We start from the raw sequence: 26,570 nt of genomic DNA on the forward strand, positions 1-26,570 counted from the left end.
TAGATATGCCTCCTGAGGCAAGGGAAACAAAAGCAAAAATAAGCTATTGGGACTACATCAAAATAAAAAGCTTCTGCACCACAAAGAGAACAACCAACAAAACCAAAAACAACCTACTATTGAGTGGAAGAAGATATGTGCAAATGACATATCCAATAAAGGGTTACTATCCAAAATATATAAAGAACTTATACAACTCAACACAAACACATATGATCCAATTAAAGATGGGTAGAAGATGTGAACAGACATTTCTCCAAAGAAGACATCCAGATGGCCAACAAACACATGAAGAGATGCTCAACATCATTCATCATCAGGGAAATGCAAATCAAAACCAAAATAAGATATCACCTCACATCTGTCAAAATGGATAAAATAAAAAACACAAGAAACAACAAGCGTTGGCAAGGATGTGGGGAAAAAAGGAACCCTGGTGCTCTGTTGGTGGGACTGCAAACTGGTACAGCCACTGTGGAAAACAGTATGGAGTTTCCTCAAAAAACTAAAAACAGAACTGTCCCATGATCCGGTAATTCCACTACTGAGTATTTACCCGAAAAATACAAAAACACTAATTTGAAAAGATACATGCACCCCCATATTTAGTGCAACATTATTTACAATAGCCAAATTATGGAAGCAGACTGTCCAATGATAGATGAATGGATAAAGAAGATGTGGTATGTACACACACACACACACACACACACACACACAGAGGAATATTACTCAACCATAAAAAAGAAATCTTGCCATTTGCAACAACATGGATGAATCTAGAGGGTATAATGCTAAATAAGTCAGTCACAGACAAATACATACAATTTCACTCATGTGTGGAATTTAAGAAACATACAAACAAAAATGAGACAAACCAAAAAACAGACTCTTTACTATAGAGAACAAACTGATGGTTACCAGAGGGAAGGTGGGTGGAGGGATGGGTGAAATAGGGGAAGGGGATTAAGAGTGTACTTATCATGATGACCACTGAGTCATGTACAGAAATGCTGAATCACTATACTGTACACACAAAACCAGTACAACACTGTATATTAAAATTTAAAAAAAATAAAAACTTTAAAACTTGCCAAAAAAAATACAAAACAATTCTCTTTATATCTTCAAAACAATACACAAAAAGTACAAACCATAAACGAAAGATTGATAAATGTGGTAAAATTAAAATTAATGATGTCTATCATTTATATATTACTTGAAAGACCTCTTAAACAGAAATGCACATGAGAATCATCTACTGAACTATGAAATATGAATGTACTGCACAATCCCAACCCCAAAGTTTCAAATTCAATAGATCTGGAGCAAAGCCTAGGAATCCATGTTGTTGAAAAGCGGAGGTAATTCTGATAAACATTTTGTTAAGACTCTCAGACCACTGAGTATCTATACTACAGTGAAGCCACAGTATCAGGCATTGAAAAGAATAGAATTAAATACTCCATCTGCCCACAAGGAGTTTATGGTCTAATACAAGAGACTGGATATATACATAAATAATTGTAATTGGGACGCTGGGTGGCTCAGTTGGTTAAGCATTTGCCTTCAGCTCAGGTCATGATCCCAGGGTCCTGGGATGAGTCCCGAGTTGGGCTCCTTGCTCAGCAGGGAGCCTGCTTCTCCCTCTGCCTCCCTCTCTCTGCCTGCCGCTCCTCCTGCTTGTGCTCTCTCTCTCTGACAAATAAATAAAATCTTTAAAAAAAATTGTAATTTAATGTCAAAAGTAACCAATTTCACAGAGAAACCCATTAAACCTCCAACAATTTCATATTTCAAATGGGACTTCCACTCCCATCTTCTTCCAGGAAGAAGCTATATTGGATTAACACATTAAGCTATTCCCTTCGCCTCTTTATTTGCTCATCCCTACAGGAAGAGTAACTTCGCTAATGCTGAGAACCTGAGCGCCATTAAACAGAAGGAAATGGGATAAAGTCATTGTTCACTACATGGCTCTTGGTGTACACTAGTGTTTGTTCTCTCTCAAGTCTTCTAGAGAAAGGTCTAGGTCTGCAAACCATCACTTTGGTGCTGGATCGCACTCTCCTGAGCCGGACAGAGTGTTGGCAGGGATTATAAGGCAGGCAGGGAATCCTTATGCAACTGGCTAAGTGTGTCAGGCATTTTTCTGCATTCTCAGCTTTTCTCCATAGAATTTTTTTGAGGGGAAGGGAGGACAGTGTAGGAAGCCTTACCACATTTTCCAATCCAGACATTAGCAAAAAGAGTTCCAAATAAAGTTAAAACTATTGTTTAATCAGTATCAGGCTCTTTTTGTGTTCTCAATTTATTCAGAAATCAGAGAGACAGAGGAGTTTTTAAATGGTACCACTAAGAACAACAAATATTATTATGGAACAGAGAAAGGTATGAGAGGTTTCCACCAGCTGAAAAAGCAGAGGCAAAGGCACAGAGGAAGTAGTTTTGGAGTTGTATTCTATAGGCAGAAAAAAATGCTTCAGAGCATGTTGAATTATGCAAAAGGACAGTATCAGAAAAAGAATGCAAAAAGAAAAAAAGGAAAAATTTACTAAAAACCTGGAGTTGATTATATGACTAAAATCTCAGAGAAGAATTTCAGTTCTGGAAGAGACTTGTTCAGTTTGGCTGGAGTGTATGGGACAGAGTTAAACAAACAGGTCAGAAAAGTAACTGAGAACCTGGGAGTGACAAGATGGGAGCTCTGCACCAAGAAGATAACTATAGAAACAAGGTATACATGTACCAATGGGGAGAGAGACCAGAAGAGGGAACCTAACTAGGAGATTATTAAATCCAAGCAAAATTTAATGAGGGTGCAAAAGAGAATGAATGAGAGCTATATTACGGAGGCAGAATCAAGAGAATTTGCCAAATAATTATACATGCTAGCAAAAAGTATATCCATTATCATTTTTTGTTTTCCTCCTACGCACATGTCAAGATTAGGAATCAAAGAAAGCTGGTAATCTTAGCTATATTTAGAATAAATACTTTTGCAAAGTATTTGTCCTTCAGGATGATATTTTCTTTTCTAATACAAAGAAAAAGTATATTTATTAAGAGTATCTTCTTTACTTTCTCAAATAAATTATTTTTTAAGCTTATTTATTTTTAGTAATCTCTACACCCAAGGTGGGGCTCGAACTCACAACCCTGAGATCAACAGTCGCATGTTCTTCCAACTAAGCCACCCAGACACCCCTCAAACAAATTATTTTTTTTTTAGATTTTATTTATGTATTTGTGAGAGAGAGACAGAGTGTGCGTGCACAAGCAGGGGGGAGGGGCAGTGGGAGAAGGAGAAGCAGACTCCCTGCTGAGCAGGGAGCTGGATATAGAACTTGATCTAGGACCCTGGGATCATGACCTGAGCCAAAGGCAGAAGCTTAACTGACTGAGTCACCCACATGCCCCAAACAAATAACTTTAAACATGACTTAAATACCTTGTTTCAGGAAATGCAAATTTAAGTTACCAGTTCAACATGAGGAAAAATCAAATTAACTCCCAGAAACAATGAATGTTGTCTGGAGAATATGATTGAACAATATCATTCTAGGGGCGCCTGGGTGGCACAGCGGTTAAGCGTCTGCCTTCGGCTCAGGGCGTGATCCCGGCGTTCCGGGATCGAGCCCCACATCAGGCTCCTCCGCTATGAGCCTGCTTCTTCCTCTCCCACTCCCCCTGCTTGTGTTCCCTCTCTCGCTGGCTGTCTCTATCTCTGTCAAATAAATAAATAAAATCTTTAAAAAAAAAAAGAATATCATTCTAAAACAAGTTATGAACATGTGACACCAATCTACCTGTAACATGCAACTTTAAAATAATCTTAAAACAGATCTCATAGAGGCACCTGGATGGCTCAGTTGGTTGAGCAGTTGAGCCTCTGCCTTTGGCTCGGGTCATGATCCTGGAGTCCCAGGATCAAGCCCCACATTGGGCTGCCCAATTGGCAGGGAGTCTGCTTCTCCCTCTGCCCTTCACTCTGCTCATGCTCTCTCGCACTCTCATTCTCTCTCTCAAATAAAATCTTACAAAAAAAAAGAACAGGCCTCATAAAAAAGCTAGACTATAACTATAATATGAATAGATAACAAGTGTTTACCATGTGCCTATACTAAAATGATACATGTTAAGAGAGGTAAACCAGAAAACAGACTCTTAACTAACAAACTGAGGGTCGCTGAAGAGCAGGTGGGCGGGGAATGGGTTAAATGGGTGATGGGGAATAAGGAGGGCATTTATGATGAGCACTGGATATTGTATATAAGTGATGAATCACTGAATTCTACACCTGAAACTAATATTACACTATATGTTAACTGGAATTTAAACAAAAACTTGAAAAAAGAAAAAATCAAAAGTAAATAAAATGATACATGTTATCTCACTTAATCTTCACAATCTATGAAGTTGATCCTAATGTAGTTTTCCATCTTACTTACGAAGAAGCTGAGTCTAAGAAAGGTCAAGGCTTGCTTAGGTTTCTTAGCTACTAAGAATCCTAGAGCCAGGATCTGAACCCATGTTTGCTTACCTCCAAAGCCTATGTTCTTAACCATTAAGCTATACTGTCTATAATCGAAATCATATTGGAGTTTCTTGGTTTGAATCTTCAAAAATTACATAACTAAATTATAATTTAACAATTGTAATTTAACAATTCTGTGAAAAACTACATATAAACATAACGCTTACGGATGCTGTTAGCTGGAAGAACTTACACACTAATGGAAATTTACACTAATGTTATTTCAAGTCTGTGCATCATCTCCATGCTCTCACTCTGAGTTACAATAGCAGGTGTATACAAAACATGCCAGAAAAAAAATGTGGTGACCTAAATTTAACTTCCAGTGCTAGGAGTAGCACAGAATGGCATTTGTGAGTCAAAGGCTTTTAATATGTAGATATAATGTGCTGCCCTCTAGTGAGTTCAATACCTTGCATTTAACACTGAACAGTCTCAATAAGTAAAGAAAAACATTTATTATTAGAAAATTCAAATCTTCATTTCATTTTATAGTAGAGTAATAGAACAAATAATTATCATTTAAGCCCCAAGTAAATTTTTGATGTGTAAGAACAAATATAGAAATACAGTTGACCCTTCAACAACGTAAATATTAGGGGCGCCAACCCCCACACAGCTGAAAATCTGAATATAACTTTTGACTCTCCCAAAACTTAACCACTAATAGTCTATTGTTGACCAGAAGCCTTACTGATAATATGAACAATTGATTAACACATATTTTGTATATATATTATATACTGTATTTTTACAATAAAATAACCTAGAGAAAAGAAAATGTTATTAAGAAAATCATAAGGAAGAGAAAATACATTTACAGTACTACATCGTATTTATCAAAAAAGATCTGTGTGTAAGTGGACCTGAGTAGTTCAAACCTGTGTTGTTCAAGGGTTAACTGTACATCCAATAATGATTTACTAAATCAGAATGGTTAAGGAAATACCAGTAGAGAACACTGCAAAAGATGAATTAGAGAATAAAGGGTGGTTACATTTTTTGCGAGGAATTCATGTCTTAAAACCCTGCCTAATTCAAAGTTATTTTCCTATAGGTAGAAATATAAAGAGGGGTTGAGGTAGGTCACAACTACTGTGCTATATTTCCTTTTTCAAGCATAGTTTTAAAGCTTGAAATGACTATAATGACTACAATAAAAACATTTTTTAAGAATGCTTTTAAAACATTTGTAGTGTTTGTAGGAAAGTTTTTTTATATCACTATCTTTTCCCAAATATCAAAAATATTTCCTATTTTAACACCAATGATAGCTTGGCTTAGGAGTACATTAGTAGTTGTGATTTTATTTGTTTTTTTTTTTTAGATTTTATTTATTTATTTGTTTGTTTAGAGAGAAAACAGGGGGAGGGGCAAGGGAGAGGAAAAGAGAATCTCAAGCAGACTCTGGGCTGAGCGCAAAGCCCGATGCAGGGCTTGACCCCATGACCCCGAGATCACGACCTGAGCCAAAACCAAGAACCAGACACAACTGACTTAGTCACCCAGGCACCTCAATGGTTGTGATTTTTGCCAAGTTGGCAGAATTTTCTAATTTTTAAAAGAAAAGTCCTCTTGCTTTAATTCTGCTAGTGCCAATATTTCCAACATTCTCAGTACTAAATTAACAGCAAGAACATCAGCAGTTATTTGGTCTTTTGAGTGCTTTTAAAATTTAATTCAATGACCACTTGGATGACAATATTACAAATTATAAAAAAGGCTCAATTTAACAACATAAGTAAAAATAACAGCAGAATCACGAAAATCACTTGCAGAATTTTCTGTGCCTATAAACAATAGTATGGTTCACAGGACATTTTTAAAGGATACTTAGTATTTCTAGTTACCAGCTAAAGTGGCACCACCTACAGCAAACAGTTTATAATTCACTAGGCCCAAAGCTTTGAAACTAAGTGATTCTTGATGAATTTTTGAAAGGTTTTGGGATTTGAATTACTTAAAATTTTTAGTATAAAGTGATGTTTTGCACTAACTCAAATTCATAAAAACTTACTTAAAACTTGCTTAAAAACCACCATACTATATTTTAAACAGCTTTACTAAGTATAATTTACATACCATAAATCTCTCCCATTTTAAATGTAAAATTCAGGGGTACCTGGGTGGCTCAGTCAATTAATCTCAGGGTCCTGGGATCAGGCTCCATGCTCACTGGGGAGTCTGCTTGTACCTCTGCGCCTCCCCCTGCTCGTACTCTCTCTCTTTCTCTCTCAAATAAAATCTTTAAATAAATAAATAAATGTACAATTCAGTGAGTTTTAGTAAGTGTATAGAGTTGCACAACCATTATCATAATCCAGTGCTAGAATGATACTATATGTTTTTTCAACTATTATTAACTTCACCTACCTAAAGTAACCAAATAATTCATAATACCAACAACTCAACATTGTTTTTGGATCTGCTATTTTTAAAACAGAGAATAGATTTAATTTACTTTTAATTAACACACTCTTATCTAAAAAGAGAAATGCTAAACATACTGAAAGAATCATGCTGAGGAGGATTTAAACTGTCCTCCTAATAATCTTGTCCACAGTGTTAATTTGGCGAACTATGACAGATAGTGCAGATGTAAAATTAAAATAGAGTCCCTGTTTATATTTTGAACTCCAAATTAGTGAAATGAGTTTTGCTGAGGTTCTATGTAGCCAATAAAACCTGACATGTGTGACTTCTAAAACTAAGATGATTTACAAGTGAGTATAAAACCAGCTATAAAGACTTAATGGCAAATACTCACCTACGAAATAGCTCAATGTTAGCAATATTTCCCAAAAAATGTGAATTGATTTCAGCCTTTTTTTTGTCTTAGAGGAGGAGTAGGAGGAGGGGCACAGGGAGAGGGAGAGAGAGAATCTTAAGCAGGCTCAATCTCAGAACCCTGAGATCATGACCTGAGCCAAAACCAAGAGTCAGATGCTTAACCAACTGAGCCACCCAGGCATCCCCGTATTAGTCTCTTTTAAAAACAAATGTACATCTTCCTAAATTAATGGTTAACAAATCAAAGTGTTGGGAGGCTTGTGTGCCTGGAGAGGGCATAAAAGCCTGATGCTTATTCCCCATACCTTGTCCTATGCATCTCTTCCATTTGACTGTTCCTGAGTTAGAACCTCTTACAATAAACTGGTGATAGTAAGTCAAATGTTTCCTTAAGTTCTGTGAGCTGTTGTAGCAAACTGTTGAACTTAAGGAGTGAACTGTGGAACTCCTGATTTATCGATGGTTGGTCAGAAGTATGGGAAACCTGGACTTGTAATTGGCATGTAAGTGGAAGGCAGTCTTGTGAGGCAGAGCCCTTCATCTATGAGGTCTGTGTAAACTCTGGGAAGTTAGTGCCAGAACTGAATTAAACTGTAGGACGACCAGTTGGTGTCTAAAGAGAATTGGAGAATTGCTTGATATGGGAAACACACACTTGGTGTCAGAAGTGTCTTGAGTAGATGGTAACAACCTTTCCTCTAAATATTTTTTGTTAATGGTTTCAATGAGAGCACTGATGACCAACTAGACCAAACTGACCAAACTAGAGACTGACAGCTGAAAGGGATATCAAATCAGAATCTACATGATCTTAACAATTCAGAATGATGGCTCAGAAGTGACAACTTATAAGAATAATAAATATAACATCTAAAACTTGGGTCCAAAACAATAACTGCACAAGAATAAATGAGGGAAGATATAGCTTAACAATAACAAATCTAACAATAACAAAGAACTTAAATGTTTTAGTAACTACAAGCTCAACATTAGTAATGTTAGAAAAGCTAATGTAGTCCGTGGGCTCTGTGATTATAACGTCCAGAATTTCTACTTTAAGACAGTAGAGCACAGGCATTTACTTCTCCTTCTTCCCAAAGGCCAATTGAAAGTGACAGAAAAAAAAAATTAATGGAGAAAATTATAGCATCACTGGAAAACATGAAGATGATATCAGTGGACAAGAAATTATATTCTTATTTTTTTAAATTTTTTTAAAGATTTTATTTTTAATTAATCTCCATACCCAATATGGGGCTTGAACTCACAACCCTGAGATCAAGAGTCCCACACTCTACCAACTGAACCTGCCAGGCACCCAAGAAATTTTAAAGAATACCTCAAAATTGGCAAATATAGGAACAAAGTAGAATAAGAACAACAACAACAAAAATCCACAGCCTTCCTGAGTGTCCCAAAGAAGTTCCAAATTCCAAGCTAATAAACACTGTTACCCTGTACCTAGCACTTTATATGTATTATTTCATTTAATCCTCACAATTATTTTGAAAATAGGTATTATATGCCCATTTCTCAGAGAAGGAAGCTGAGGTTTAGACAAGTTATATAATTACACAGCTAATAAATGGTGAAGCCAGGCTTTGAACCCAGTTAGTGTGAATCTGGACTCTGTGCCTTCAGTTATTATGGAGATATAGGCCCAAGGGTAATCCATTAAAGTAATCATTAAAGCACTACACTACATTCAGCTGGTACTGGGGCCCCTGGCTGGCTCAGTTGGAAGAGCATGCAACTCTTGATCTCAGGGTCATGAGTTCAAGACCCATACTGGGTGTAGAGATTACTAAATAAACAGAAACTTTAAATTCAGCTGGCACTATTTCCCTCAAGTAAGAATAGTAGCTCTTCTTTTGTCCTTGGATTAAACCTTGGTAACTTCCTTCTACAAAATGAGTGAAGTATGTCTAGAGTGCCTAGAAGGCCTGAGAGAGGAGGAAAGATGCAAGAGTTAATCTCAGATCCCCACACACGTACGGAAGAAGGAAAAATTTTTTAAGGGAAAGAAGATCCACATTAAATAAATACCACCACAGGGACGCCCAAATGGCTCAGTCAGTTAAATGTCCAACACTTGGTTTCGGTTCAGGTCATGATCTCAGGGTCGTGAAATTGAGCCCTGTGTTGGGCTCCTTGCTCAGCACAGAGTCTGCTTGGGATTCTTTTCTCTTCCTCTCCCATCCCCTCTGCCCTTCCCCCATCCCAGGCATGCATGTGCACGCCCACTCTTTCTCTCTCTCTCAAATACATAAATAAAATATTTTTAATAAAGAAATACTGGGGCACCAGTATTTGGCTCTCAAATAAATAAATAAAATCTTTTTAATAAATAAATACTGGGGCACCTGGGTGGCTCAGTCAGTTAAGTGTCTGCCTTCAGCTCAGGTCATGATCCTGGAGTCCCGGGATCCCTGCTCAGCAGGGAGTCTGCTTCTCCCTTTCCCTCTACACCCCCCCCCATGCTCACTCTCTCTCTCTCAAATAAATAAAATCTTTTTAAAAATTTATATAAATAAATAAATAAATACATACATACATACATACATACATACATACTACCACAAAAAATGTTTCCTTACTTTAGCAGCTATGGGGTTTCCAGGCTGCCTGCTCCACAATTACATCTCCTAAAGGGGACTTTGCCTGTAGGCATACTCTACTCACAGAGTTCACAGTCAATCATCCCATTCAAGGAAGGTATCTGTCTTGTAAAGTCATGAGGGAATCTAGCATGGTGGTTCCGAATATGAACTCTGAAATTAGCCGGCCTGGGTCCAAATCTGGGTTCTGTCATTTGACAGCCAGGCAACTCTAGGGAAGTTACTTACTATCTCCCTTCCTCTTTCCCCATCTGAAAAATGAGGATGATAACTATATTTCTCTTATAAAAGTTGTTGTGAAGATAAAATGAGATAATTTTCACTCAGTGTTGTACCTGAGGGAGAGAAGAAACTACAGTGTATGTAAGTGCTCAGCAAAGGGCCTGGCACATGGTAACATGCAAGCAATGGTAGGTGTTAGTTATTAAGGACAGGGCAGAGGAGAAGAACATAAATTAGATGACTGCTGAGAAATCTTCCAACCTTGAAAATCTATCAAACTTAAGACAAAAAAATACGTAATTTCATCAAATAAGACTAAGCAAATTCCAAAAAGTGAAGTAGTCACTGAAATCAGATCAATACTTGTTTTAAATTCACTCCTGAACCTCTAAAGTTATTTAGTAACATCTTTATTTATGACTACTAACTATAAGTTGCCTCCCAATAATATAAATTAAATGTGTAAAATGAATTTGGATTTAGAGAATGAGGAGAGTTAACTTACTTCTTTTTTTTTTTTAAAGATTTTATTTATTTATTTGACAGAGATAGAGACAGCCAGCGAGAGAGGGAACACAAGCAGGGGGAGTGGGAGAGGAAGAAGCAGGCTCCTAGCGGAGGAGCCTGATGTGGGGCTCGATCCCATAACGCCGGGATCACGCCCTGAGACGAAGGCAGACGCTCAACCGCTGTGCCACCCAGGCGCCCCGAGTTAACTTACTTCTAAGCAATTTTGATCAGTATCAACTAAGAGATATAACAGAAGTACTCTTCCACCAGAAACTTGACCATAGATTGAGTTCTTTCAATCCGAAGTTCAAAAACAGAAACTTGCAAAAAGAGAACAATTTCCAGAGAACTCCCAAGAAAGAACAAAATAGAACAGCTTTATGTCAGCTGGAATCCCCAGGGCAATAACAGGCCAAGGCACTGCAGGAAAAAGCCAGTCAGCTTAGAAGTCACTGACAGCCCAGGTTAAGACATGGGCTGAGTTGGGAATTTATTCCAAACCTAAGCTAACCAAATTTATGGATTGATTATGGGTTCCACTCTAGAAATCCTATCCATTTAGAGTTCCAAATTAACAACAATTTACTCAGAAACAACTTGAAGGTTCCAGAAATGAAGCCATCTGCCTAGGGGACTTCTTGTCCAGAAGCAATGTGAAGCCAAAGCAGACCTTCTGGGGCAGCACCTAAGAAATCTTTATAACCTGATCAGAGATGGACTTTGCCAACCTCTATGGTCAGTAGAAAAAGAAACTCTGGGCATGTTAAACAGAGCCAAATCTGAGATGCACATTACAAGACTAACAAATATAAGAACTGCACACCTACATGATCTTTACCCTGAGGCTGGAAAGAAACTGCAGGTAGACAATAGAACAGTGAGGGCATAGCCTCCATTCCTAGAATAAGACATTAAGCCTTGGGGCCCTTTTCCTCTCCCCACCTTATACTTAGAATTTTTTTCCCACTCCTATTTCTCTGTGGTTTTCCTTGCCACTTTACTTTTCTATCTTTTCTACTTGTTCCATTCCATTGTTACACTTGAATTCTTCTAAAATTCCTTCTCTGTCCTTTCTAAATGTCATAATAAGTTACAAAAGAAACTGTGTATAAAAAAAAATATATAAAAAGAAGGCTTTGACAAATTCTATTTGTTGACATGAATACTGTCAACTTTTTTTTTTGGGACAGAAACTACTAAAAATTCTCAAGCCTAATGAATAATTTTGGTGACAATATAGTATGAAAAAACAAGGACCAAAATAATACAAAGAAGCTTCATATAACCCTATGACATATAGACAATAATTCTTTTTTTTAAAGTTTATTATTATTATTTTTTTAGTAATCTCTACACCTAACGTGGGGCTCGAACTCACAACCCAAGATGAAGATTCACACACTCCTCCAACTGAGCCAGCCAGGCACCCCTACACAGTAATTCTTAATTCTAACACAAATGAGATCTTTTACCTAAATTCAAAATACATAGATACATAAGCATCTCAAAATGTAGCCACTTTTAGTATATTATGTTCAGAAAAAAATGTGGAAGAACTTTAATACTCCTTAACTATTTTTATTCCTTATAATAAAATAGCAATTCTCCTCAAACTTAAAAAAACATATTTTTACCAAAAAGAGATGCAATGTAATTTTGTCTTCATTCTTTGGAACATGTACAGAATTCAGGGAAGCAATTTTATTCATTCATCCCTTTGAAGACGTCACTTAAGTAAGAAATTTTTTCCAAAGTTCTTTTCTCTTTAAAATAGGATATAAGGGTAATGGTATATAATCATGCATGTCCTAACTACTGATACGAAAATCTAGCCTGCAGTTAAAATGGGGTCCAAGAAATAGAATTACTTTAAATATTTTAAGTGTATGCCATGAGCTACATGCACACTTTTGAGGTGTGCCCCTGTCCCATATTTATATTATTGTTTATTTTCTTCCTCTCTCCAACACTTGGACTGGGATTCTTTCACTTAGAATGTCATTTTAAAACAAAGTCACAATCCTACCTATGGTAAGCATTTGACATTAAATCTTTAGGGTGTTAAGTTCACTCTAGAAAAATAAAACTGAAAGAAAAAAATCAGTAAATATGATAGAACTTTTTTCTCTGGACTATTTTCTAAAAAATATATAACCATATTAATACACTTAAGCAAGTGATTCCGAGAATATAAAAGAAAAAATTCACACATTTCAAAAAACCATATAAAATATCCATCTTACCGATATCATTAACGAGGGAATTAGAATCAGATGCCCCCAGGGTAGCTTCAAACTCCTCTTGGAGACGATATGCTCTTTGCAGCAGAGCTTCAAGTTTATGGATAAATTCAGTACTAATAATATCCTACAAGGAGAGAAAAAGTACACATAGCCAATATGAGATTCTAACATATAAATCCTCAATACCTTCCACTGTTAAATGAAAGACAGAGAAAGTGTGGGATATGAGGAACAACTGTTGGGTGGTGACGGCACTGGGTTCTAGCTGGGCCTTTGGCCAGGACACCTCAGTTCTCAGGGATTCAGCTTCTCTATCTGTAAATTTAAGGGTGGGACTCGATCTGGGGTTGTCAGAGTAAGATCCCTGACCAGCATCAGCATCATCTGGGAAGTTGCAAGAAACACAAATTCTCAGGAGCTAACCCAGCCACTGAATTAGAAACCCAAGTCTCTTTTAACAAGCCCTTCAGATGATTCTGATGCATGCTCAAATTGGAGAATCACTACCCAAGATAATCAGTAAGTACCAGCCCAGTTCTAACTCTATGTGACTTATGAATATAATGGTACTTAATTAAACATAAAGTATAAAGCAGACTTTTTAAAATCCCTTTAGAAATCATATTAGCTTAATTCTACATATTCTTAGAAAATCAGGGAACTTGATTATGAATTGCAAATTTGGAGTTTAATAATTCACAGAACAGAAAAAGCCCAATAAGACATACCCCCACATAATCCCCAAGGGAGACAAAAAAAAAACAAAACAGTTCTATTAAATGCCACAAAAAGCAAGTACACTGAATCAACATTAACCATTGTTCAATTCTTCCAATATTATGAAGGCCACTCTCAGATAAATCACCCTTACATCTACACTTTCTTCAGCAATGGCATCTCCTGCACCCAATTTAATGGAACTACAGGCTTCATCTTCAGCCTGTCTATTTCGAAAGGTAAGAGCCTGCTCCCATCGACGCAATGCCTCTTCAAACAATTCCATACCTATGAATTAAGAACAGAACAGTTGCAAATAAGAAAAATCAATGCCAAAATAAAATTATTTTGGGCTGAAGTCTTTTTCATATAGTTATCAACAATGGCACAGTCTGACTGTAACTTTGGCACTAAAGAAGAATTTTACGTTCACCTCATTTCATAACAGAATTTTAATTTCCCAATGTATTCTAGACCTATAGATCTAGTCAACTAAAAATCAGAGAGCAAACACCAATATGTTTTCTTTCCTTTTTTTTTTTTTAATGTAACTAAAATTTATATCATGCTTCGGATTTTTCTAGAATAGTATCACGAGCTCATCACAAGTCCAACAATGGCTAATTTTATATTCACACAATTATCTTTCAATATATCCCCCTAAATTAAAAAGATAGGTAAATAGAAGAAACTAGTTGATAAAAAGCTATCAGGTTTGTATGAGGTTGTCAGAAGGAGAGAGTAAAGCTGAGAGGAAATACCATACTAAGTCTAGAATAAAGTTTTTCTTTCTTGCTTTATTTATTTACTTGAGAGCGAGAGAGAGAGCCAAAGAAGGGGGTAGGGGCAGAGAGAGAGGGAGAAGAGGACTCCCTGCTGAGCAGGTAGCCCAATGTAAGGCTCGATCCTAGGACCCTGGGATCATGACCTGAGCCAAAGGCAGATGCTTAACCGACTGAGCCACCTAGGCGCCCCACAGAATAAAGTTTTTCCATCTTCTTTCCCAACAAAAGGTTTCTTAAACTACATGATACCAACTTGTTGATTTGGATGGATAAACTCCTGGGTCAGTCAAAAATCTACAAGACTGTTGGAAAACCCACCAAGGGTTACAGTCCAAGTAGAAATTCCATATCCCCTCAGCTAGACACCTTTTATGAGGGAAAAAAGGTGAATATGTGCTTCTTTTACTCCAAGTAAAAAGAGTCTTACCAAAATAATTATATACTTCAAACAAAACCAAAATATTTCAAAACTTCAATTTTTCTATACATATAAAAGAAAAAGATCTTTAAAAGCTACTTAATTTGGGGGTGACTGGATGGCTCAGTTGGTAGAACATGCAACTCTTGACCTCAGGATCATGAGTTTAAGCCCCATGTTGGGCATGGAGCCTACTTAAAATAAAAATAAATAGGGGCACCTGGGTGGCTCAATCAGACATCTGACTTTTGGTTTTGGCTCAGGTCATGACCTCAGGGTCATGAGATCAAGCCCTGCATCAGGCTCTGCGCCCAGCTCGGAGTCTGCTTGAGATTCTTTCCCCCTCTTCCTTTGCCCCTCTCCCTGCTTTCTCTCTCTCTCTTCCTCTCTCTCTAAAATAAATAAGTAAATCTTAAAAAAAAATAATAATAATCAGCAAATCAGGTAGGTGAGTGTAACAGATTGAATAATGGCTACCCAAAGATGTCAGGTCTTAGTCTCTGGAACCTGTAACCGTTACCTTACAAAGAAAAGGGGTCTTTGCAGATGTGATTAAATTAAGGAATTTAACATGGGGAGATTATTCTAGATTATTTGGTGGACCCTAAAAGCAATTACAACCGTCCCAGTAAGAGGCAGAAGGAGATCTGGTACACACAGAGGAAGTGATGATGGAAGGTAGAGACTGGAGTCACATGGTCACCAGCCAGAAGCCATCAGAAGCTGGGAAAGCCAAGTAACAGATATTCCCCTAAACCTCTAGAGGAAGCATAGCTCTTGATTCCAGCCCAATGATAATGATTTCGGTCTTCTGGCCTCCAAAACTCTGAGAGAATACATTTCTGCTGTTTAAATGACCAAGTTCATGGTAATTTGTTAGAGCATCCTCCAGAAACTAATATAAAAATTTATGTTATATACACTAGATTCAACAGATATAAGAACATTTTAAAATTATATTGCTTCCTTTAAAATAATTCATCATTCTTTAGTTTCACATTAAATGTGAGTATAATATCTTAAAACTTTATAATGTTATTCCTACCCATCAAGTATAAGTTCTCAGGAGTGGTCACAGGAATATTAACAAGTTTAATATCATCTTCATCTGCTTTGTCCCAGGAGTTAGAATTGCCGCAAGCACAGCTATGACAAGAATTGACACTCTGGACCTAAAATTAAGATCGACAGAAGTTACTTCAAAATCTCTTTTGTGGCAATATCTTGCAATCTTTTATATTTATAAATTATTTATATAAATCCTATTCCTGGTAAAACAACTTATGTAATTCCTACCTGAAGAAATAAATCTGATTATATTCAGTTAGGAGTCATAAGACTCTAAGTATTTTAAGCCTTTGCTCAAAAATACACAGAGTATTTCAAACAAAAATCAGTTATTTCCATAAAAAAATCAAGCAGTTATTTTTATAGTTTACTGTTTTATTAAGTATTTACTTATAAATTTTATCCACAACTACTTTGGTTTGAGATAGCTTATTTCCTTTTTAGAATTTATTAACAATGCTGTTTCTCTGCTAACCAATAACTAAAACTGAAAAGCCTCTATCATCTTCCCTTCTCTAGCACTGAGCCAATTCATTTCAGTCACCTCTATGCAAATGACTATTTAGTCTCTACTTCAAGTTCTGTCCTTTCTAAATAAATCTAGGGGCTTCTGGGTGGCTCAGCTGGTTAAACGTCCAACTCATGATTTCAGCTCATGTCATGATCTCACGGGTGATGAGATCGAGCCCTGTGTTGCACTCCACGCTCACCAAGGAGTCTGCTTGGGATTCTGTCTCTGCCCCTCTCCCCACACATGGGCACCCACTCTCTCTCTCTCAAAACAAATAAATAAATCTTTTTAAAAATAATAAAAATAAAGAAATCTAACCTTTATTTCCATCTCTTCTGCTGGTATCTTAAACTGACTATATCAAAAAGGAGCTCTGTATCTTCCCAAAACAAAACTTTTCCTCCTCTCAGGTTCACTAATAATCCATCCCCGTAATTTCCCAAAGTAGAAAACAGAAAGTTATCTTTAACTTCTCTTCCCACACCTCTCATATCCAATAACCAAGTTTTGTGGACCCTGTCCCCTCCTTTCCACATCTGTTGCCTTGTTCGGGTACTCAGTAAAAGGCAAAAATCTAGATTCATAGCCCTACCAGTGGAATTATGAGGTCAGTTGACGCAAGTACAGTAAAGCGATTCTAAAGACTTTCTACTCACATTTGTCATGAAACTCCCTTTCTCTATTTAGTAGTTAAGAAGAACAGCTACAACTTTCAGTTGAAAAATTTCAAAACAGAGGCACTTCTCTGACATAGAGTAAATCCAGATTATAGAATGGGCATATATTTCATCATACTACTCAGTTTTTGTTTTTTTTTAAGATTTTATTTGTTTATTTGACAGAGATAGAGACAGCCAGCGAGAGAGGGAACACAAGCAGGGGGAGTGGGAGAGGAAGAAGCAGGCTCATAGCGGAGGAGCCTGATGTGGGGCTCGATCCCACAACGCCAGGATCACGCCCTGAGCCGAAGGCAGACGCTTAACCGCTGTGCCACCCAGGCGCCCTGATACTACTCAGTTTTAAAGAGAGAACGCCTGCAGGACTTTGATCTAGATGTTCCTACCACAGAATAAATAGCCTTTAAAAACTGAGTATATTTTTAGGCACGTAAGAATGGGACAGCTATATATTCCAACAAAATATAGAAGCAAGGTACAGAATATGGTGTTCAATAAACTACTTAAAATAATGAATATATAGGATGGTAGAGGCATACGCTCCCAGAGGTTCATATGTAAGAAATTACCAATGTTGTTTGTCTCTAAGGAGGAGAGCCAAGAGAATCAGGAACACATTTATCTCTGTACACTTTTTTGCCTCTTCTTTATTTAGTGGTAAATGTATATATCCTACCTATTTAACAAAATTTTTAACTATATTAAACTTCAACATATACTAACTTTATTCCTCACTTGTCAATCAATACTATATTAATGCTTAAAAGAACAAGGTGAGGAACTCCACACTTGGCTTCAGCAAGCCACACACTATTACCTCCGCAGGCTCATTATTTCGTAACCTAGTACAAAGTCTGGCCGCTTTGTTCCAGCATTTTTGCGGAACATCTAGTTTTGAAGCAATACTTTCACACCAACACCATTCTTCAGAACCCGATGTGTCCACATCACTTATTCAAAGAAAGCTGGAACCAAACTGGCTGGTTATTTAGCAAAAGGAAAATTTTACTGGCTTAAAGAAAACAGACACAACCAGATGATTTAAGGTTCTTTCCATACTAAGAGCTACCTATAATTATATGACATTTAAACAAATAGATAAAATAGACACAAAAGCAGATCTGTAAAATAATAAATTTTTTTCATTACTTACGGAGGCTAAACTCTGTGCAGAACCTGAGTATTTACTGAAAAGTCCTCCATTGGCATAGTTACAAGACTGAGATCCTTTGTCTTTGGCAGAACTCAAAGATAATGTCAAATTCTGTCTACTACTGGAACAACTTGAACCTACCAAGTAACAAATATATCGATAATATTAGAAGAATTAGTAACTCCAATGATAAATTCCAGGTAAAATCTCCAAGTTTACATTATATTCATTCAGAAAGCTTCTAACTTTAAAACTCATTTCACTTGATTGTGTAAATTACTAAATGTACACCATTATTAAAATCTACATCTCTTCACAATTGCTTTTAACACTGCTAAACTCTGCTTCCTAAATGAAAAATAAAATATTCACCTAATTAATTAAAGCAATATTTGAATGATCTATTATAATCCGTATAAAAATACTGGCAACTAGGGGTGCCTGGCTGGCTCAGTTGGTAGAGTGTGCAACTCCTGATCTAGGGTTTATGAGTTCAAGTTCCATGTTGAATACAGAGATTAATTAAAAATACAATCTTTTTTAAAAAAAATACTGGCAACTATGAACCTTCAAGTTATAAATTTAACAAAATATAAGCACTTCCTTTCCTGAATTACATCTAAACTATATCCATATCGCATTACATTGTAATTAGTTTTTTACCATCTATCTATCCATCTATGGCAGACAATGTGTCTTAGTCCATCTTACCACAACAGTTAAGACACTCCTCAGTTCAATTTCTGGACTTACATGACCATGAGCAGATCACTTAAGTTTTCCTTATCTCAATTTTCTTTATGTCTAAACACTAACAGGATATAGTCCTAATTCACAGGATTGTTATAAAGGTTAAATCATGAAGTGAATACACAGCATTTAGCACTACACCTGAGATCTAATAAAATCTCATTAAGTGAGAGCCATCATTACTGTAATGTTCGCTGTACTTGGCACAAAACAGTCATTCATTGATTACTTGCTGGACAAATTAATCACAAAAGCATATGATACTCTAAATAAAAAATTAAAAATAATTAAGAATTTAAAAAATAAGAAATTCAGCATGCTCAAGAAATTCAGCATGCTCAAGAAATTATTGTTATTGATACACTTGGCAGTATGTACTATATCTCTAACAAAAACTACAGATCTTTTAAAGACCAGCAATTCTACTGCTATTTATATACTAAGAAAATAATCAAACAAGTGTATGCAAAGCAAGAAAAACATTCTAAAGAAAACAACAGGGAACTGCTCAAAGAAATTGGGGTATATGTTTATAAATTTAACACTAAATATGTATTAAAAATGATAGCATAGAAATGTATTTGTTGACCTAGAAAAATATTCTTATATATAGTTAAATATCTTACAAGCAGGCTACAAAAGGTATTATCATAATTTTACTATATACCATTTACTTGTACATAATATAGAATTTTATGTCTCAATCTATTTAAATGCAAATAGAAATGGACAGATATTTGCCAAAATATTATCGGTCATTACTTCTGGGTAGCAGAATATCAGGTGATTTTAATTTAATTTTTTGTTTGCTTATCTGCATGTTCTAATATTTCTAAAATGAATCTGTATTATCTGTGAGTTAAATATTAAGGAAAGGAATTTTGGAGACTAAAACACTGAAATCACTGCACTCTAGTTATGATTTATATATAAAATTTCTCTTGTAGACTTAATTTAGCTACCTCCACATACCTTTGTCTGATGCTGCTCTTTTAGTGTATTCAAGTACAAGGTGCTCTGGTTCCCACGGTAATATTTTTCCTTTCTTCCTTCCACGTCTTCTTTTAAAGTGATGGGCCAGAAAAATTACAGATACAGCACTCACTGCAGTTACCACAAACAACTTTTTTGCTACTGGTGAAAATTTTATCTGGAAAAGATGCAGGTAGATTGAAAAAAAACTTCTTATATTTGTTTACTTAAAGACTTAAGGGGCGCCTGGGTGGCACAGCGGTTAAGCGTCTGCCTTCGGCTCAGGGCGTGATCCCAGAGTTATGGGATCGAGCCCCACATCAGGCTCCTCCGCTATGAGCCTGCTTCTTCCTCTCCCACTCCCCCTGCTTGTGTTCCCTCTCTCACTGGCTGTCTCTATCTCTGTTGAATAAATAAACAAAATCTTTAAAAAAATAAAATAAAATAAAATAAAGACTTAAGAACAAAATTTATTCTTAAACTAACCTAGTTCTAAGTATTACCAAGAGAATATTATTTCACACTCTTTAAACGACAGCTAGCTCAACTTGAATTTTAAAAACAACAAAATGTATTAATTTATTACTTTCTGACGTTCTTAGGTAAACAATATTACCACAAAAGGCAAAAGGAACACAAAATAACTCAACCCCATTAAAACCTGTTGAAAAACTAGTGATTTTCATGCAGTTAAATGTCTGAATCATAGCAAGATTTTAAATTACAGGAATGATTAATTCAGAGTTTTGCTTTGTTTTGCTTTGTTTTTTGGGTAGGCTCCATGTCCAGTGTAGAGTCCAACATGGGGCTTGAACTCACAACCCTGAAATCAAGACCTGAACTGAGATCAAGAGTCAGACACTTAACCAACTGAGCCACCCGGGCACCCCTAATTCAGAGTTTTAAAACAAACCAATTTTTTTTTTTTAACTAACTGGAAATTTCAACAAACATGAATTAACTCAATTTCTTTTTCCTTTTAGATTTATTTAATTTGAGAGAAAGTGCACACGCACACATGCACAAGCGGAGGGGGCAAAGGGAAAGAGAATCTCAAGCAGACTGCGCTGAACGCAGAGCCCAACGTGGGGCTTGATCTCATGACCCTGAGATCATGACCTGAGCCAAAACCAAGAGTCAGACGCTTAACCAACTGTGCCACCCAGGCACCCCGAATTAACTCAATTTCTAAATGTTATCTGAATAAACCCTTTTATGCATGAATTATTCAACAAATATTTACTCAGCATCTTACAATGTACCACACTGTGCTATGAAAATTAAAATTAAAATCTTACTGTAATTCTCTTCAACAAGCAAATTTCTATGCCTTTCAATGATCAGGAAGCAATAGGTACAGAGGACACAGATCGTGCCTCCTTCAAGCGGTGTGCTAATAGTAGAGACAAATATATTCACAGATAATTACAGTACAGTGTGATAAATACAGGAATATAAGTATACACTAAGTATCAGCATCAGAGCAGAGATAATTAACTTCGTCTTGGGGCAGAGACACTATCAATCACAAGAAATACAGGAGAGCTATAAAATAAAGCCATAGTCTTGGGGTGTAGAGAGCTGGAAAGAGTGTCACTTCCAAACTCACAACAACAAGCCAAACAAATGGCAAGTTCTCATTTTTCCTTGAACCCATCACAAGGCTGAGGTCAGAAGGCAATCAATTGGCCCTAAAGCTAAAGAGATACAGGTATCTGCATGAAGAGATAGGACATAAGCTCAGGCATGCAGAGATAAAACACAGCAGGATATCAGTAAGACGAATTCAGCTAGTATGGCTGGTAAATTGGTAAAAACAGTGTGCACTTGTGAGAGAGGGTAAAGTACCCCCTGGAACAGCTGGGATGCTGCAAAGATAAGGGTAATCCATACATTTTGCAGGTTTTATCTTCATGAATCCCACTGGACTCTACTCACCGAAAAGACTGCTAGAGTCCTAACTTTCCCTTACGGTGCAGAACTGGGGGAGGGAAACAGGAGTTTTTGTGGAGGGGCATGAAGTGCATCAATACCCTTCTCTATCCCTTCAAAGGAACAAAACAATCTGTGGGATGCAGCTTTAGCTTCCAAAGGAAATTTATACCATTAAAGAAGAAAGGTATCAAATCCATAATCTGAGTTTTTGCCTTAAGAAACTAGGAAAAAAACAAATTCAAACCAAAGCAAGAAGACAGGAAGTAATAAAGGCTAAACAGAAATCAATGAAATAGAAAACCAAATCAATAAAATCAAAAGTGTTTAAAAAAATCAGGGGCGCCTGGGTGGCATAGCGGTTAAGCGTCTGCCTTCGGCTCAGGGCGTGATCCCGGCGTTCTGGGTTCGAGCCCCACATCAGGCTCCTCTGCTATGAGCCTGCTTCTTCCTCTCCCACTCCCCTGCTTGTGTTCCCTCTCTCACTGGCTGTCTCTATCTCTGTTAAATAAATAAATAAAATCTTTAAAAAAAAAAAAAAAAAAAGTGTTTAAAAAAATCAATAGGTTCACTCCCCATAGGTTTTTTTGGGGGGGGGAATCAATAAAGCTGACAAAGCTCTAGCCAGTCTGACCAAAAACAAACAAAAAGAGAGAGAGAAAAAGGGAGAGAGCACGAAAAGACATATATTACCAAAATCAGAAATAAAAGAAGCGTCATCACTAAAGACCTTACAGGTATTAAAAGGATTAATATAAACAACTCTATGCCCATAAATTCAACAATTTTAGATGAAATGGACCAATTTCTTGAAAAACAGAAACTATCAAAATTCACTCAGGAAGAAATAGATAGCATGAATAGTAATATATGTACGAAAGAAATTGAATCTGTAGTTAAATAAACCTTTTAACAAACGATAGGGCAAATTCTACTAAATATTTAAGAAAGAAATACCAATTCCATTCAATGAGGAAATACTTCCCATTTTTTGAAGCCAGCATTACTATTAATATCAAAACCAAAGACATTATAAAAAAAAGTATAGGCTAGTATCTATAATGTTGATAGATTTTTTTAAAGATCCTTCACAAAATATTAACACATTGAATCCAGCAATATATAAAATGAATACTATAAATGATCTAGTAGTGTATATCCTAGGAATGCAAATCTGGTCCAACATTCAAAAATCAATCAATGTAACATCATAATAACAAACCAAGAAGAAACGCCATAATATAATTTCAACAGATTCAAAAAGAACATTTGGAAATATTCAATACCCGCTTACGATTTTAAAAAAAAATTCAGCAAATTAGGACTAGAAGGCATGTAGCTTATATAGTGTCCCCCCAAAATTCACATTCACCTTGAATATCAGATTATGATCTTATTTAAAAATAAAGGCTTTGTCAATGTAATTAAGGTATGAATTAAGATGACATCACACTGTTTTAGGGTGGACCCTAAATCAAATGAGTGTCCTTATAAGGAATTAAAGGGCACATAGAGACACAAAAGAGAAAGCCATGTGAAGAGCGAGACAGAGATTACAGTTATGCTGCCATAGCCAAGGAATGCCTGAAGCTACCAGAACCAATATCATATTAAAAGTACCAGCCAATATAAAAAGTCAAGAAAAGAGAAAAAAAGGAATACACGTTGGAAAGGAAGAAGTAAAACTCGGTATTTGCAGACAATTTTGATTGTCTACATGGAAAATCCCAAAAAATCTACCTAAAAGTCTCCTAGAACTGATAGGTAAATAGGCTACAAAGTCAATGACAGCAATAACAACTGGAAATAAAATTTAAAAAAGCAGTACCATTTATAATAGCGCCAAGTAAAAGAAAAAGAAAAAATACTTAGAGATAAATCTAAAAAAAAAAACCAGTGCTAGTTAAAAATAAAACACTGATGAAAGAAATCAACAAAGATAAAAAGAGAAATACATCATGTTCATAGATTATAAAATGTTGTTTCTCTCCAAACTGATGTATAAAAAGCAATATAATCCTAATCAAAATCCCAGCAAAAAATTTTTTTTCAAGATTTTATTTATTTATTTGAGAGGGGGTTAAGCACAAGCAGGGGGGAGGCACAGAATGAGAGAGAGAAGCAGGCTCCCTGAGCAGGGAGCCTGAAGCGGGGCTGGATCCCAGGACCCCGAGATCATAACCTGAGCTGAAGGTAGACATTTAACCAACTGAGCCACCTAGGTGCCCCCCAGCAAAAATTTTTGTAGCTATTGGTAGCTTATTATTTTTAAAAAATTAAGGAAAGGCAAAGGAACTAGAATAACCAAAATAATTCGGAAAAAGAAGGAAGCTGAAGAACTTACTCTGGCCAATTTCAAAACTTAACTATAAAGCTAAAATAATTAAAACAGTGTGGTATTGGCAAAACAATAGACATACAGATCAATGCAACAGAACAGGATTCAGAAATAAACCTGTACAAATATAGCCAATCTATTTTTGTCAAAAGTAAATTCAAGGAATAAATTTCTAGAAGAAAACATAGAAAATCCATGTAATCTAGAAATCCACCAAGACCTACAAACCACCTGCATGTCCCTCCACAGGTAAATGGATAAAATGGTATATCCATACAATGGAATACTTACCAATAAAAAGGGTCATAATATTCAGACACACAACAATGTGAATGAATCTCAAATGCATTGTGTTAAGTGAAAAAAGCCAATTCCAAAAGATTGTATACTGCATAATTTCACACTACATACAATAATTCACTCATGGATCATAAACCTAAAACAATAAGAACATAAAATTTAAAACTATAAAAGTTCTAGAAGAAAGTGTAAGAGAAAATCTTTGTGACCTTTGGTTAGGCAAATATTTCTTAGAAACGACTCCAAGAATCTGATTAATTAAAAAAAAAAAAGTTGACAAATGGACTTCAGAATTAAAAACTTCTCTTTAAAAGGCACTACTTAGCGGTGCCTGGGTGGCTCAGTCAGGCCTCTGGCTCATGATTTCGGCTCAGGTCATGATCTTATGGGTCATGGGATCAAGCCTACTTTGGGCTCTGCACTCGGTGGGGAGTCTGTTTGAGATTCTTTCTCTTTCTTCCTTCTGCCCTGTCCCCCGCTCTAAAATAAATCTTTAAAAACATACATACATAAATAAATGGCACTTTCCAGAAGTTGAAAAAACAATCTACAGACTAGAAGAAAATAGTTGCAAATGATCTATCTGATAAAGGAATCGTACTCAGGGTATATAAAGAATTCTCAAAATTTAGTAAGAAAACAACCCAACTAAAAAATGGGCAAAAGCTTTGAATAGACACATCAACAAAGAAGATTTATGGATGGCAAATAAGCATATGAAAGCATGTTCAACATTACTGGTCATTAGGGAAAATCAAATCAAAATCACAATGAGATTCTACTATTCTATTAGAGTGGCTAAAATTAAAAGACTGCTCATACCAATGATATGGCCACTTTGGAAGAAGTCTGGCATTTTCTTTAAAAATTAAATATATCTCAGGGTGCCTGAGTGGCTCAGTCAGTTAAGCATCCATCTCTTGGTTTTGGCTCAGATCATGATCTCACAGTTGCGGGATCAAGCCCCGAGTTAGGCTTCATGCTCAGTAAGGAGTCTGCTTCAGATCCTCTCTCCTTCTCCCTCCCTCTCTGCTCGCTCGCTCTCTAATAAAATATCTTTAAATTAAAAAAATTTTTTTAATTAAATATATTCCTATCTTATGATTCAGTTGTTCTACTCCCAAGAGAAATGAAAGCACATGTCCATATGAAGACTTGTATGGGAATGTTCTTAGCAGCTTTACTTACAATTAAAAAATAAAAACAGGAAACAAACCAATGTCCACCAACAGCCAAACAGGTGAACAAACAGTGGTATATCCATACAATGGAATACAATGCAGTAATAAGAAAGAATTAACTATTAATATACACAACATGTATATATTTCAAAATCAAACTAAGTGAAAAAAAGACAAAAGAAAGTACATATTGTATGATTCCATTTTATATAAAACAGAAAATGTAAACAAATCTATAGTGACAAAAAGCAGATCAGTGGTTGCCTGGGGGAAAGTGAGGGAGGGGACTTGGACAAAGAAATGCAAAGGGAGAGATTACAAAGGGGAATGAGAAACTTTTGGAGAGCATGGATATGTTCATTATCCTGATTGTGCCAAGAATTTCACAGGTATAATACACAATGTATGTCAAAACTTAAATTGTATAATTTAAATATGGACAGTGTAATGTGTGTCAATTATATCTCAATAAAGCTATTTTAAAAATAACATCTGGGTTCTTCACATAAAAACTGCTCCTTTTCTGGGTGCCTGGTCGGCTCAGTTGCTTAAGCGTCTGCCTTCAGCTCAGGTCATGATCCCAGGGTCCTGGGATCAAGCCCCATATCAGGCTCCTTGCTGAACAGGGAGCCTGCTTCTCTCTCTAGCTCTGCCTACTGCTCCCTTGTTTGTATTCTCCCTCTCTGTCAAATAAATAAATAAAATCTTTTTAAAAATTTTTGCTCATTTTCTAGAATACCAGAAATGATTTACTTCCATTTGCCATTAGCATATGGACTCAGTGACTATGATCTAACAAAAAATTTAAAACTAGTCTTACTCTACTTTTCCTCCAAGTCCATTTAAAT

General features: G+C 36.2%; 1 protein-coding gene across 1 annotated transcript in view; it reads right to left on the minus strand.

Annotated features, from left to right (window-relative positions):
• The window catches only part of MIGA1 (mitoguardin 1), a 95,272-nt gene that overhangs the window by 61,117 nt on the left and 7,585 nt on the right, over window positions 1-26,570 (minus strand). The window contains exons 2-6 of the mRNA XM_008690698.2: window positions 19,972-20,149; window positions 18,250-18,386; window positions 15,886-16,012; window positions 13,792-13,925; window positions 12,921-13,044 (exon numbers count right to left, since the gene is read on the minus strand). Of these exons, the coding sequence (XP_008688920.2) occupies window positions 12,921-13,044; window positions 13,792-13,925; window positions 15,886-16,012; window positions 18,250-18,386; window positions 19,972-20,149 (700 nt within the window). The remainder of the gene's footprint in view (window positions 1-12,920; window positions 13,045-13,791; window positions 13,926-15,885; window positions 16,013-18,249; window positions 18,387-19,971; window positions 20,150-26,570) is intronic.

Source organism: Ursus maritimus, unplaced genomic scaffold (assembly GCF_017311325.1).
Source record: "Ursus maritimus isolate PB19 unplaced genomic scaffold, ASM1731132v1 scaffold_12, whole genome shotgun sequence".
Classification (NCBI taxonomy): domain Eukaryota; kingdom Metazoa; phylum Chordata; class Mammalia; order Carnivora; family Ursidae; genus Ursus; species Ursus maritimus.